Source organism: Camelina sativa, chromosome 9 (assembly GCF_030686135.1).
Source record: "Camelina sativa cultivar CO46 ecotype springtype chromosome 9, ASM3068613v1".
In the NCBI taxonomy this organism is placed as follows: domain Eukaryota; kingdom Viridiplantae; phylum Streptophyta; class Magnoliopsida; order Brassicales; family Brassicaceae; genus Camelina; species Camelina sativa.
The window spans coordinates 43351777-43367021 of record NC_141888.1 but is presented as its reverse complement, the minus strand read 5'-3'; the positions used below and the strand labels follow the sequence as shown (position 1 = coordinate 43367021).

The window sequence follows — 15245 nt, the reverse complement described above, 5'->3', positions numbered from 1 at the left end:
GAGGTAAATTTTCAAAGCAAAACACACACACAAATATGCTTTAACTAAATAGATGTCCGGAGCTTGAAACATTGTGATACAACAAATTATAGACGGAAACATTGACCACAACATCATATAACACAGATGATGAATTGTTGGTTTTGGGGAAAAAAAACCATTATAAAAGAGATTACATTCTGAGGAATGCTTTCACGAATTGTGACCACTTCTGCTCCAAAGTACCCACATACCCCACCGACATTCGTATAAGGCCAGGAGAGATGCCTGCAGCAGCCTTCTGAGAGGGGTCAAGCTCGCTGCTGGTGCTGCTCCCGGAGCAGGACATGAGGGTCTCGTAGTAACCCAAACTGACGGCCATGAAGCCGAACTGAGTAGCGTTCTGGAGGTATGTCATGAGCTTGTTGGCTTTCTCCTCAGTCTCCATGTCTATGGACAGCAATCCTCCGTATCCGTAGTCTTTGTTCACCATCCCTTTGGCTAGCTTGTGCTGCGGGTGGGTCTCGAGCCCTGGATATATGACTTTCATGCCCAACTCCCTCATTCTCTCCGCGTACACATGGGCTCTGCGGCTATGCTCCCTCATGCGTAGGCCCAAATGAGGAATTCGCTCGGAGAGCTCGAAAGCCACCTTGGCGTTCATGGTAGGACCCAGCAGCATCAGAGATCCGCCACGCAGATCCATCATCCCTTTCACTAGCTTCTCGCTCCCACACACGGCCCCTGTTTTTTTTGTTTTTTTTTTAATGCCACGACAAAGGACACGTGAAGGAGAGAAACTGCAAACATTACATACGTCGCGACAAAATCTTATAACGACGACGTTACCTGCGATGATGTCGGCCCCGCCACTGATGAACTTGGAGATACTGTGAACCACCACATCGGCTCCAAGCTTGGCCGGAGAGAGCACCATGGGGGCGAAGGTGTTGTCCACCACCACCGTCACACCCTTCTCGTGTGCCATACGGCTCAGCTCAGGTATGTCAGCCACAGTCAGCGTCGGGTTTGCCACGGACTCAAAGTAGAGAACCTGTGTCCTACCCTCGACGATCGCGTCTGCCACAGCGCCATGGTCCGTTATGTCGACGAAGGACGTAGTTATGTTGCAGGTCCGTGGCAAGAAATGAGTAAGCAAAGCGTGTGTTCCTCCGTAGAGAGTGTTAGATGCCACCACGTGTCCCCCGCTGCTGCACAGTTGCAGCATCACTGAAGATATCGCCGACATACCTGAATTAATGGACTCCAAAGATCGATTCCGTATCAAACACACTCAACCAAAGTCTAGGTTTTCTTTTAATTTTATTTATTTAGAACATACATACTATATACTTATATAATTACGGATTACCGCTTGAGGTACAGTAGGCGGCTTGGGTGCCTTCAAGAGCAGCCATCTGGCGGCTGAGGTTGAGCACCGTGGGGTTGAAGTGTCGGCTGTATACGAAGAAGTCGTTGTCCGGTCCCAGTTCTCCGGCGAACATCCGCCTCATAGTATCCGGTTCCATGACCGTGAAGGTGGCAGAGGCTTCGATGGACATGTTCACTCCCCCGTGCTCCCCAAACTCATGTCGGATGCTAGCCAAGGCCGCCGCAGGGTCGACCTCACACACCGCCAGTGCTGACTTCTTTGCAACCATGGCGTCTCCGTCGTCGTCGTCATCACGATCGTTTCGTTTCTTTCCGGAGAATACGAGGGGCTGGGGCTGTGTTGTCTCGACGAAATGGGCCGCCATAGTAGAAAAAATAGCTTTTGTTTGGAAACAAGAATCTAGGTGTTATGGAAATTATGGGAGGATGGGCTTCAATTTATAGAGAAATCACCAATTTTATTAATTATGTATCTTATCAAATCAATTAATAAATTAAGACGTTACTTACATTTTTTTTTTTTTTTATTATTGTTTACACATTTGACAAGAGTATAGTAGAGTCTTTGAATTATTATTATTCAAAAGAAGTGGGAGTCGTTCACGTGTTCCCTGTCTAACTGTTTGGAACGTAATGCTTTTGAGTTTTTTTTTTTTTTCTTATCCTTTTGAGTTTCAATTTTTTTTGTCATCAAAATAAACTTCTCAAAGGATGAAAAGCAATAATATACATCTTTTGTCCTCGTTGCTTTAGGATTAACATCCCACGTATATGTGTTCTGTTTTTCTTACGAGAGTATTAATATTATACTATGTATTCTGTTTATGTGGGTCATTTATTAGGTGTTTTTTTTGTTGTTGTTGTTGTTGTTGTTAAGTTTGAAGAACGTATGAATTTTTATCATCTTTAAAATATCACGTTTGCTGACATACTGACACGGCATCTTAATCTATTGAATATGGCCAAAACTGGAAATTATGAAGGAACCTTATCATTATGAATTACTTTCAGAACTTTCAAACTAATTACAGTACTTCGTGTGTATCGCTTTCAAGTGATAATTTTGGGATTTTTTTTTTTGTTTTTGTTATTTTTACGTGATGTTTCTAATTTTTATGCAAAAGTTCAATATATTCAACTTTTTTGGTCAATTATATTTTACCATATATTTTTCATTGGTTGAATTTATTTTACTTATTCATGTTTTATGTAAAAAAGTTAAATTAATTAAAAATTACGTTTTTAATTTATGGTAATTAATTGACAAATGAGTGTCGAGTGTTTAATAATAAAAGATATATATATATATATATGTTTGTTTTGGGGTAAAAAAGTAAAAAAATATATATATAAATGGCTTTTTGGTTGATAAAAAAAGAGAGAGTTGGTGTGTCTAGATACAGATTACAGAAGTTATCAAAAAAGATACAGATTACAGAAATGGGAGAAATGAAACTATGTGTTGAGTTGAGTGACTGTCGAGGAACATTCAAACTCGTGATAGTTAGATAAGCATTGCGCATTCTATCCTCATTTCTCTTCGTTTTTTTTTTCTTTCTTTTCTTATTTTCCCACTCCCTAGTTTGAAGTATCCTTTTCTATTTAGTTTTCGTTCCCAAATATTTTCAATAAATCATGTAGATTAGAAATAAACTATTTAGTGTTTATATTCATCCCGAACAACAAATTGCAAATGAAATTAAACATAACATCATCTCCAACAAACTTTTATACTTTCAAATTTAAAAGGTTTTTGAATTCCAACAGACATTTAAACTCTCAAATTTTAAGGGTTTGAATAGTGAACCTTCAAATTTGAAAGTGCACTATTGAGACCTTCAAATATTTTACAAATTTCATTTTAGTCCTTGTAATATATATATATATATATATATATATCTTATATATAATTTTATCAAATTCAATTGTTATAAATATATCTATACAAACACACTAAATTAAAATTAAAATCTGATGTATAAAAGATATATAATAAAATATGTAATATTGTGTAACCTTTATTATATATGTAATTTATATTATCATGTAACCTATATTATGTAATATTGTGTGTGATATAATAAAATAAATAATATTTTGTGTTGTATTATATATAAAATGTAAGTTATAGATTTAATTACGAGTTTTTATCATTATTAATGAATTATGGAAATATTAAAAACTATATTGCAAATTAATTATCTTTTAAAGATTTTTTTGAGGATTCATTGTTGGAGCAAACCACCTTCAAATATTACACAAAATGAGTCTTATTGGAGATGCTCTAAGACTAAGAGATTATAAGACTACCTAAATACTAGAGATTTAATCATATAGTTAAATTTATGCAAAATCATTGTCACAAGTGAATTCATTTTATTTTCTTGATATAACATCATTTGAAATATATATATTTTTTAAAAAATTATACAGTAAAGAAAATATCTATGTATAATTGTACATTAATAAAGTACAGTAAAACCTCTATAAATTAATACTCTATAAATTAAGAAACACTATAAATTAATAAATTTTTTTAGTCCCAACTCGGGTCAGTGTAAAAAATAACAAAATTCGATAAGATATTAAAATAATAATTTTTTTGAAATCTCTATGTAAAATATAGTCCCAATAATATCATAAATTAATAATCATGTAAATTTACATATATATATATATATGCTGATATAATAAAATATGCTTCTCTTAAACCTCATATTTATAATACAATTGTTATATTGTATATTCAAATTATAATGATATAAAATATTTCATAAAAATAGCTAAAACGTTTTAAAGATTTCAATTTCTAAAAATATGCATTGTTTATAGTTTGATAGTTTGATATACTATTAAAATACGATAATTAATGTTTTTATTCATAAATTTGAATTTATGTATAAATTTGAATTTATGTATGTCATGTGTATAAGTGAATTTATCTATAGTATTTGTAATATATTTTTCAATAATCTTTAAATATTTCAAATTCAATTCCAATACCATAAAATTTACAACATCCTAAATTCTAATCTTATTTTGTTAAAATTGTCTCAATTCATAACTTTTAAAAATTTAAACAATTAAAAATATATCTATAAATTAATATCTTTATAAATTAATAAAATATTTTGATCCCAACATTACTAATTTATAGAAGTTTTACTGTAGTAATTAATTAATATGCATTTAAAAAATCTCTAGATGAATTAGTTTACCAAGGTTTAGTAGTGTATGTAAGTTATTAAATGAATTAAAATAATAATAATTGAGGCTCACACATTAAGATTAACATATAAATAATTTAAATGAAATATAAGTATCACTCAACACAAACACAAGACAAGAGAGTCTCTCTATAGAAATCACAAATCCCATCAGCGTGCGAGATCTGAGATCGTCGTATCGGTGAAGCAAGTTAAGAATCAATGGAGATCTTCTACTTCGTGGTGTTCGGTGGGCTCGCTGCGATCGTCGCCGGCTTGGAGCTGAGCAAATCCAACAAAGACCGCATTAACACATCATCCGCCTTCAACTCCTTCAAGAACAACTATCTCCTCGTCTACTCTCTCATGATGGGTGAGTTCTTCTGAGTGTACATCTCTCTCTCTCTCTCTCTCTCTCTCGATCCATATTCCTGCGCGATCGATTCAATTAATTGTTTTCTATAGCAGCTTAGTAGTGTCGGTCGGGTAAACTAGATAGATAGATAGATAGATAGATAGATAGATCTCATAGGTTTGACCGGAATCAGTGAATGTTAAGAAGCCACAGGCAGGGCTCTTGGATTCGATGATCCAAAATAAATCCAACAATTGATTGATTGATTGATTTTAAGTTGTCCCTCGTAGCTGGGGACTGGTTGCAGGGTCCCTATGTGTACTATCTCTACAGCACTTATGGCTTCGGCAAGGGGGAGATCGGTCAGCTCTTTATCGCTGGTTTTGGATCTTCCATGTTGTTTGGCACCATCGTTGGATCTCTTGCCGACAAACAGTCAGCCTTCCAATTCAATTCTCATCTTCTATTCTATATATTATTACTTAACACACACTGTGTTTTTTTTTTTTGTTGGATCTTTCATTGAATGACTCTTTTTTTTTTTTTTTTTTTAACTCACTTACTTACTTTAGGGGTCGCAAGAGAGCTTCTATCACCTACTGCATTACCTACATTCTCAGTTGTATCACCAAACATTCCCCCCAGTACAAAGTTTTGATGGTCGGTCGTGTTCTTGGTGGTATCGCTACTTCCCTCCTCTTTTCTGCCTTCGAATCCTGGCTTGTCGCTGAGCACAACAAGAGAGGCTTCGAGCAGCAGTGGCTTTCTCTCACTTTCTCCAAGGCTATTTTCCTTGGTAATGGTTTAGTCGCCATCATTGCTGGTCTCTTTGGCAATTTCCTTGTCGACTCTCTCGCCCTCGGTCCTGTTGCTCCTTTCGATGCTGCTGCTTGCTTCCTTGCTATTGGTATGGCCGTTATTATCTCTTCTTGGTCCGAAAACTACGGCGATCCTTCTGAAAACAAAGACCTTCTCACCCAGTTCAAGAACGCCGCCTCTGCCATTGCTTCTGGTCCCATCTCTTATCTTCTTTCCTTTGTGTTTTTTTTTTTAGTTGCTTCTAACTTTTATTCCACTAACCACTTCTATTATTGGAATCAGATGAAAAGATCGCCTTGCTTGGTGCCATACAGTCTCTCTTCGAAGGCTCCATGTACACCTTTGTGTTTCTCTGGACTCCTGCTTTGAGCCCTAATGAAGAGGACATTCCACATGGTTTCATTTTTGCTACATTCATGCTGGCTTCAATGCTTGGTAGCTCCATTGCCTCTCGTTTGTTGGCACATTCGTCTCCAAAAGTAGAGAGCTATATGCAGATCGTATTTGTGATATCTTCTGCTGCTCTCATGCTTCCTGTTGTAACAAGCGTATGCTCCCTGTCTTCTATTTATTTTCCATATTATTCAAGGACTACTACCAATATAATAACTTCTCAAATCTTAAATTGGAGCAGTTCTTGGTGGCACCCTCCGGTGTAAAAGGTGGAAACATATCCTTCTCTGGATGCATTCAGTTAATGGGTTTCTGCACATTTGAAGCCTGTGTTGGGATCTTTTGGCCATCTATAATGAAGATGAGATCGCAATACATTCCAGAGGAAGCCAGAAGCACCATCATGAATTTTTTCCGCATCCCACTCAACATCTTTGTCTGCCTTGTATTGTACAATGTGAGTTTTCCAGTTCTCTTTTAATTCAGTCATCTCCAAGACAGTGGTGTTAGTATCACTGCTAATAAGGAACTTTATGTTCTGAAGACAATTTTTTACACTTGTTTGGCTTTTGGGTAAATATTTGGCTCAACTTATCTACATTTCATTTCGCTTATAATTATCTAGAACAATTTACCTTGGCCTTGCTCTTAAATACTTAAGTGTACAATCTAAAAGTTATTCATTCATTATCCTGTCATATAGGGTCTCTCATATTCATTCATTATTCATTATCCAAGGCTAGCCATTAGATACTTAGTGTACAATCTACAAGTTATTTATTCAATATCTGTTATCTGGATTCTTTGTTTGGATGTAAACCTGTATAGGAAAAGATGATTTGCTATGGACCTAACGAGGTTTGTTGATCTTTGTGTGCTTAAGGTCGACGCGTTTCCAATGACTGTGATGTTTGGAATGTGCTCTGTATTCCTTTTTGTGGCCTCTATATTGCAGAGGAGGTTGATGAATGTAGCCGAGATCCACAAGTCAAGTAAGTCTTCTGACATTACTCAGGAAATGCTTTAAAACGAAGAAAGAGTCATGTGGTACACACACTTAATTGGGTTGTAGAACGTAACTAGTGGACTTGGGATTAATATATGGTGCCATCAAACTCATGAGATGAACCTCTGGGGGTCATCATCATTCATGAAATGTAACAAAAGCTATGCTATTCATGCATGATTATCCAACCGATGAACGTTGCATTTGATCTTTCTGCATGCTTGTAGATTCATTTATAATGCCTGCCATATTGGAACCGTTTTATGTTCATATTTAACAGCGCCTTTGATCTGATCATTCTTGAGGACCAATGATTCTAGTGTATCGCTTATTGCCATTGCAGGATCACAAGAGTGGTCAGCAGCAAAGGAGATGACCGCAGAAGCTGACCCTCTAAACCCATAATAACCAAAATACCAACATCTCTCTTGACATTTTAAAAAGAAAAAGAAAAAGAGGAAACGCCCGTTCGTCTTCTCTTGATGATTTTTTCAACTTCTCCTAATACGCACCTTAAGTCATAAACTCTTTCCACTCGTTTAGTTATATTTGGATTTTGTGCATTCACCAGATGTAGCAAACACTCTTAAGACCTGTGCACTTCAGAGTATTTGAGCTTTGGCCATTATTCTTCTTATATCTTTCGACTTTTTGTGCCTCTCAAAAAACAATCGATATTGGCTGGCCCTAAACCATAGTAATATAGTGCAGAAACGTTATTGGTGTTTTAATGGAAGCCTAATAATCTTTTTGCATTTTGAATATTTAGGCAATGATCGCCTGTGCTTACTTTAACAAAGGAAGTAGAAATGCTTAGGAGAGGTCAGTCATAGACTAATACACTCAAAGACCCGAATGAATCTATGGAACCGCAAGTGATATAAGACATGTGTGGTGGTGGCCATGTGAAACACTACACAAGCAGACATTTTATTATTGCAAATGCATTTCGATTGGAGACCCTCCCCGATGCGACATTGCCAACTTCGGGCCATGTGCCCCATCCTCAGGGGGTACAATCGTCATTTCTGAATCCTTTGCTTCACCCATTTATTTAAATAAAGCTTTTCAGGAGATCTGAGAAGCGAAGAAGTACACACCAATCAAGAAGAGTGAGAGAGAGATGGGAGTCATGAGTTTGAGCAGCATGATAATGGTGGTGGCGATATTGTTAGGACAGGGGATTGGTAAAGTGTCGTCGACTCTATACAAAGTTGGGGACTTGGACGCATGGGGTATCCCAGTTGATGCTAAAGTCTACTCCAAATGGCCCAAATCTCACTCATTCAAGATCGGTGACTCCCTCTGTAAGTCATTCTTCAAAATTTTCTAACTCTATTACAGTTTCGAATCTCAAAATCTAATCATATCATTCATTGGTTTGCTGAAACGACCAAAACAAAAACAGTGTTCTTGTACCCACCAAGCGAAGACTCACTGATTCAAGTGACGTCCTCCAATTTCAAGAGCTGCAACACCAAAGACCCAATCTTGTACATGAACGACGGCAACTCTCTCTTCAACCTCACCCAAAACGGAACTTTATACTTCACAAGTGCACATCCAGGCCACTGTACCAAGTACCAGAAGCTCCTCGTCTCCGTCGGAACCTACTCCGCCGAAGCAGAGGCCTTGTCTCCGTCGTCTTCTGCCGACGGTCCCTCTTACGAAAACGCCTTCGGGTCCATTCCTCTCTCTCAGAAATCGTCGTCCTCATCGCTCATTTCGGCTTTCTCCATTGGCTTTGCTTCGCTGGCTTGCGCTGTCGTCGGTGCAATCATGTGAAAACGAATATTTTTTGAATATTTTATTTTATTTTGTCCAAAGAGCAAAAAAAAAAAAAAAATGATTGGTTCTTTTTTCCTTTTGTCTTTATGGCAAGACTAGGGAATGATGTCTTAATTATTTATTTTTATACATACCCTTCAGCTTCAGGCTACTTTATATCTCATCTCGGCAATTCGAATTTGTTTGTATTTCTTCTATCCAAATCTTATATGCACACACACACACACACACACACACAATCGGCTTATTAGCAGAAGTTTTAATGTAATTAACATCAGTGACATTTCATCCGTCCAATCTGTGATTTCTGATGCAAATATGCACATTACATAACCAAAGCGACAATAAATGGAAGACCCTTTAAAAGACGAATTTATACAGCACTGAAACAAACCAAAAAGAGAGTATGGCAGCAGATCCCAAAACTGTGGCTAGGAAGGAATCAAGTCAGCTTCATCCACTTCCGTTTCGCCTTCTCTACAGCCTCCTCTTTCAGCTTCAGTAGTCGTTGACACGATTGGTTATACTGTGACTCGATCACATTCAGCTCCGTCTTCAGATCCTCCGACTGCTCGTTTGACACCATTGAGCATGAATCCAGAAACGAGGCCAACAAAGACTCTTCTGGCTCGTAGCAGCAGCCTAGCCCTGAACCCTCAATTGAAGAGACAGGGTCGTAGTAGTAGTCTGCTGATATGTCTGACTTCATTGATTCTCCAGCTTCATCCTTGAGCTGATATAAACTGTTTGGATGAGGCAGGCTTCGATTCGCCATCAGCTTCATTATCAGTTCATCTATCATCTCAGCTATCACAATAACCTCTTGGCCTGACAGATCAAGCTCTTCAACCATCTCCCCTGTAACTGCTCTTGCTGTATCTGTCCTCAGATAGAAGTCAAAATCAATCTTTCTTGCTTGACCTGTTTATCAAATCAAAGTTTACTGTCAAGAAGGTGCAAGAGAAAAGAAAAGGTGGCCAGAACATATTATGATTACAAGACAGACCAGATGAGTCAGCGATACGCAGAGCCATTGACGCTGCCAAATCATCCCTCCTCTCTCCACTCAACCTGAATTTGGTATTTTCAGAAACCCTATGGACTTCAATGGTTTGGCGCCATGCGTATTCTTGACTGCTTTGACGGGAGGAGCAGATGGAAACACTTGTATTGTGCTTATGATCCACATCCATGGGACGATATTCAGAGAGTTTTGGGTTTGCAGGTTTGAATATATCGTTTGAGGAAGCAGGAGGAATGGAATCCTTGGAGCCATCTACAGCAAGGAATTGGTCCTTGAGGAGGTCTAGAGCACTTGGTCTAGAAGGAGCTGGGAGAAGACACTTGTCTATGAATTGCTTAACATGAGGATCATCAACTTTGCTGAGGGATTGCGGTTTTATACCCTGCAGATGCAACAGTTAAAAGGCGAGCCGTGAAAGAGAAATGTAAGACTTATTTATATATCAACGGACGGAAGACTTACCGAGGTAACCTTCTTGTAAATCTGAGCCTGGTTTCTGCATTCGCTATATGGATATTCACATGTAACCATCTCCAGGATGCACATGCCAAAGGAATAGATGTCCACAAGTTCATTGTATTCTTCATCATAAAGCTCAGGCGCCATGAATTCAGGAGTACCTGAAGCACAGTTATAATAATAATAATAGATTAGCCTCACTCGATCCATCCAACAAGAGTGAGTTAAAAAGAGGTATAATAGTGATTATTTACCAATGAGACTTGGAGCAGTGGGTTGGTGCATAATAGCAGCGAGGCCAAGATCTCCGATTTTGACGGTTCCAGTATTTCCATTGACAAAAATGTTGTCGCACTTGAGGTCGCGGTGAATAACAGGAGGGGAGTGAGAATGCAAATAGAGCAAGCCCTGAAGAATCTGCCTAGACCAGTTCTTGATGGCCTTGGGATCAACATTGCGGTGCTTCTTACGATACAGGGTGAGACTGCCAGAGGTGAAAAGCTCAGTGATCATGTTGATGGAGTTGGTAGAATCATCAACCCAGGAGTAGAAGAGTTTGATGATGTTATCATGATGAAGGGATTTGAGGAGATGGACTTCAGAAGAAAGTTTATCAAATTGGCCAGGCATCTCCAATACGTCATTGTCGATGCTCATTAGGTTCCAAGCTACTTCAATCCCTTCGATTTCATCAAATGCCTTATACCTGCAACAGCCAACAGATAGAGGAAACAACCACAACCACAACCACAACCACAATAGATGAGAAAACTTCTAAGAAAAAAAGAAGAGCATTGAAATGAAAAAAAGCACAGGACGACGTATAAACGAAACATACACAGTTTTAAAGGCTCCTCTCCCTAGAACGTCATCATACTGAAGGAAAAGAAAAAGACAATTAGTAAGCAATCATAAACTTAACAATCATTCATTCATATAAAGAGGAAGGAAGAGCTCATGTATGTATGTATGTATTGTACCCTAATGTAGCGACCAGTGGGATCTTTCTGGACCATTGGCAGATCTATATATCTAAACCCTAATAATTCGGCGGAAGAGGAAGAAGAAGACAAAGGAGGAGGAATGGAATGGAATGGTTACAGAAGAACAAGGGTGAAGTTAGGATCGGAGAAGGCCTCACAGGCGAAGCAGAAGGAGTCGATCGCCGAAGATCGGAAACGAAGAGTGGCGGCCAAGGGAATCCCCATCTCCGAGGTACGGTCGTGGTGGTGGTGCTTGTCTCTAGTTATTGCAATTGGATAGAAGAAGAAGAAGAAGAGCATCACCTCCATTGATCCACCACCATTGTATTGTTTGACTTTTCATTAGGGGGAACCCCCCTAAACCCCAACCAGAGATGGTGAGCGACGCTTAGCTTCTTCAATTTCTTCCCACCCACCCAACAAAAAAAATCAAAATTTCAATTCAATTTTGTGGGCACAAAAAAAAAAAACCCTAGAAAAATCGATCTTTATACTATATGTCTCCTTGTTTCCCCCCTTATCCCTTACGAGGATAACGGGGAATCTCTCTATTTTTCTGATTCTGTCAGTTACTGTTATCCACATCTAAACGATGTCGTACTTCATATGGGCCTTCTTCCTATTACATGGACGGATAGACTCTCAAAGCCCAACTTGTTTCTTCGATGTTGTAAAAAAAAGTAATGCTTCTATTTCTTCTTCTACTACAAAATGTAAGGAGGAACTACACTTTACTATTAATATCAACAGAGTTTTACGGACACTATCTATATTCTTCTATAACAATAAATCATGTTTGGTGGTGTTGGTGTTGAAAGAGCTCAACTAGTGAGTAGAAGACTTGATGCCTTGTCACTTGTGGGTTGTTTGCCTGTACGATCATGTGTGCCCATATTTGCCCTTTCCTTGTTTCCATCACTCCTTTCAATATCTTCAGTCCCAATCCTCTCACCACATCTCCTATCTCTAGAAACTCCCCTCTCTCCTCGCATACCATCTCTATCTGCATTTCCCCTTGCCTGTTCATATCCTCCACTATTATCGGACATACCACTGCTTCTTCTTCATCATCATCTCCCACTTCCACCGCCCATGTTCTCTCTTTCTCCTTCACCAGCTGTCATCATATTCATCATAATCAGTAATTAAACAAAGACCTTTTTAATTATTTTTGACGACGACTTGTGTGATTCATTAATTACTGATTCCCTCTTCTTTTTTTTTTTTACCTTAGACTCGTATGGTTGCTTGAGTCTGTCTGCGTACTTTGCAAGGCTTTGCATGAACTCCATGTGTTTTATGGTCAGATCAAGCAACGTATCTATGCTACACTGATGAATCATATATATTACAGTATTAGCTAGAGAATTTAATGGATTTGCTGCTAATCTCTCTCTAATTTTGAAATGCCAACTATATATTCGTAATTACCTTTGCTCCATTAGGGATCATCCCTCGCAGCTCCTTGATACGGTCTTGTATCATCTGACGGTCCTTAGGCCTCGGCCTCCTGCTTTCCCCTGCCTTTGCTCTTTTCTTCTTCACTCCTCCGACGCTTGATCTCTCATCATCAATCCACAAACTCCGCCCTGTTATAGTAGTTTCTTGAGCCTGCGGAAAAAAGCTTGAGCTATGCGCTGCCGCTGATGATGATGTTTCAAGTTTCCGTCTTTTGCTCTGATTCACACCAGAATAGTCTGTGAGAGAACTAGTACAAGTGTTGTTGCTAAGACTGCTGCTTATGAGCTCAGAAAAGAGTCCTTTAGGCGGCGTAGCCAAAGGCTCCTGATAATGCATCCCCAAAATGTCGAAAAGATCCTTGTCATCATCATTTCCTTGGATCACCATGGAATTCTCCTGCTGCTGATGATGATGATCATCACCTGAAGAGCAATTCTGTTCAGGTGAGTCAGCGAGCAGCTCGTAAAGATCGTCCAGAGTGTAAGACTTGAGAATGTCGAAACCAAAATCATCTCCACTGCTAACAGTAACATCTTGGTGGTGGCCGGAAGAAGCTGAAGCTGCTTCGGAGGCTTTACAAGAGATCATCTCATTCTCAGGGCTGAGCAAAGAAGGAGGACTGTCGTCGGCGAAGATGTCATCAAAGCTGAGTCCTTGAAAAGATTCAGCTGGGACAATCTCACAGTCTCCCAATGGTACCAAAGACTCGAACAGAGTATCAAGATCCACCGATTGATCTGGTTTCTCCTGCATAGCTCTTGTTGTTTGTTCCAACATCTCTGGGCTCTCAACAATCTAAAGATAGGTACATTGAAAGACACTAATTAGTCCATATATATGACTTCCACAAGCAACATATCAAAAACATTGTTTATTTTTGTATATATGCAAACCTTTTGAACAGATCCAAACTGAAGAACGCCTCTAGATCCTACTGGAATGATTGCAATAGTCTGTAAAATAAACATGGACACTGCAGATAAGAATCTGAGTTCAAAATGGATATGAATCCTTTTAACTTGGAGACAAGAAGACAGTATAAAAATCACCTTAAAGCCAGAGAGGAACTGATTCTGAAACTCATGCTCACACTGCAAAACAATCAAACACACAAATAATCTCAAATCCTTATTCTTCTTCATAAGATATATATATATATACTATAGTTCACATGCATGCATGTGACTATATGAGAAAATAAAACATATAAGGGGAAGAAAGAGAGCAGACCTGAAACAATGTGTCTGAGAACAGCCATTGATGGACTCCGGTCAAAGCGACTTCTCCCACAGTTCTGAAGTCATCAAAAGAAATTGTGTATAGTTAAGATACATACAGAGAGAGAAAGAGAGAGAGATTAGAGTATTTGATTAAAGTGTCAAAAGCTTACCCTTGGCCTAAGACATGACCCTTGAGAATCATATCATCAACGAGTGCGACTGATTGTACATCATTATATGCTTCTTCAAAACTCAATAACCTGAGAAATCCACATGGAATTCAAGAATTAACTAGATTACACATTTTATGGACAACAGAAATTGAAATAGAAAATGCAGAGGAAATGATGCATATATAATAGTCTTTGCCCCTAATTAAAGAGACACAATGCAAAACATAATTGAAGGAGACTAGTCTCTTAAATTACATGGAATTGATGGGATCATAGCGCCAAAAAACAGCATAAGACCATCCATGGCTGAAACAGAGAGACTTCAATATCTGCTTAATCTCTGATGAACCCATATTTTAGTTCAGATCAATCCAACGCGCAAACGGGTCAAGTACTTTTTTTTTATATGCGAAACTCGAAAAGACCCCAAGCGAAAAAAAAGGAAACAGAGGATATATATATATATATATGTCGGTTTAGAGTTTTCCTTCTTTTTCTTATCTGCACAGAACAAAGAAAGAAAGAAAGAAAGCAAAAAAACAGAGAGACAGACACAAAGGAGAAAATTGCTTGTGTTTTGCTTTTTGTTCAAGCAATTAAAAAAGGGACTTAAAACCTTTGTCTCTCTCTCTCTCTCTCTCTTGTCTATATATATATATATATATAAGCAAACAAATAACATAAAGCTATTGGACTCTTTTTGAAAAACAAATATGTTTCTTATATACTATTGATGAAAATGTCTGTTAAATAAAGTAATAGAGCCTTCCCTTTTTTTCTTTTTTTCTTTTTTGTTGTTGCTGTCTGAAGAAAATGAACAATATCAAATAAAATATAGTAGTATTTAATTTTGTCCGGTTTTACCGGTTTAATGAAAAGATTGCTTTAATTGCTAGTAGTATAGTATTTATTTGTTGTCTTTTGAAAAATTAATAAGGGAAAGGAGAGACGAGAGAGGATCTTCGAGGTGTTATTTCCATAAAGGGA

General features: G+C 38.1%; 5 protein-coding genes across 7 annotated transcripts; 2 read left to right on the top strand and 3 right to left on the bottom strand.

Annotated features, from left to right (window-relative positions):
* Positions 1-8: 8 nt before the first annotated feature.
* Positions 9-2060, bottom strand: MGL (methionine gamma-lyase). Its single transcript, XM_087464861.1, has 3 exons — positions 1352-2060; positions 829-1230; positions 9-723 (listed from the first exon to the last, which is right to left on the bottom strand). The coding sequence occupies exons 1-3, from the start codon at positions 1734-1736 to the stop codon at positions 173-175; spliced, it is 1338 nt and encodes a 445-aa protein (XP_087320987.1). The 5' UTR covers positions 1737-2060; the 3' UTR covers positions 9-172.
* A 2577-nt stretch (positions 2061-4637) lies between these two features.
* Positions 4638-7787, top strand: LOC104714834 (Major facilitator superfamily protein). Its single transcript, XM_010432309.3, has 7 exons — positions 4638-4950; positions 5223-5367; positions 5505-5944; positions 6034-6299; positions 6386-6601; positions 7028-7136; positions 7494-7787. The coding sequence occupies exons 1-7, from the start codon at positions 4800-4802 to the stop codon at positions 7553-7555; spliced, it is 1389 nt and encodes a 462-aa protein (XP_010430611.1). The 5' UTR covers positions 4638-4799; the 3' UTR covers positions 7556-7787.
* Positions 7788-8133: 346 nt separating this feature from the next.
* LOC104714833 (early nodulin-like protein 8) lies at positions 8134-9089 on the top strand. Its single transcript, XM_010432308.2, has 2 exons — positions 8134-8457; positions 8559-9089. The coding sequence occupies exons 1-2, from the start codon at positions 8274-8276 to the stop codon at positions 8933-8935; spliced, it is 561 nt and encodes a 186-aa protein (XP_010430610.1). The 5' UTR covers positions 8134-8273; the 3' UTR covers positions 8936-9089.
* A 96-nt stretch (positions 9090-9185) lies between these two features.
* On the bottom strand, positions 9186-12112 carry WNK10 (WNK family serine/threonine-protein kinase 10). Of its 2 annotated transcripts, none has more exons than XM_010432305.3 (6): positions 11402-12112; positions 11260-11297; positions 10676-11127; positions 10425-10582; positions 9945-10344; positions 9186-9859 (listed from the first exon to the last, which is right to left on the bottom strand). In XM_010432305.3, exons 1-6 carry the CDS (start codon positions 11435-11437, stop codon positions 9381-9383), a joined length of 1563 nt encoding a protein of 520 aa, XP_010430607.1. In that variant the 5' UTR covers positions 11438-12112; the 3' UTR covers positions 9186-9380. The 2 variants fall into 2 exon arrangements, with proteins under 2 accessions (XP_010430607.1, XP_087320984.1); XM_087464858.1 differs by having other exon boundaries at positions 11563-12112.
* Positions 12073-14891, bottom strand: LOC104714832 (Serine/threonine-protein kinase WNK (With No Lysine)-like protein). 2 transcript variants are annotated; one of them, XM_010432306.3, is made up of 8 exons: positions 14514-14891; positions 14256-14345; positions 14096-14159; positions 13915-13956; positions 13759-13818; positions 12836-13660; positions 12634-12735; positions 12073-12521 (listed from the first exon to the last, which is right to left on the bottom strand). In XM_010432306.3, exons 1-8 carry the CDS (start codon positions 14609-14611, stop codon positions 12195-12197), a joined length of 1608 nt encoding a protein of 535 aa, XP_010430608.1. In that variant the 5' UTR covers positions 14612-14891; the 3' UTR covers positions 12073-12194. The 2 variants fall into 2 exon arrangements, with proteins under 2 accessions (XP_010430608.1, XP_019085256.1); XM_019229711.2 differs by lacking the exon at positions 12634-12735 and having other exon boundaries at positions 14514-14799.
* Between the last annotated feature and the right edge of the window lie 354 nt (positions 14892-15245).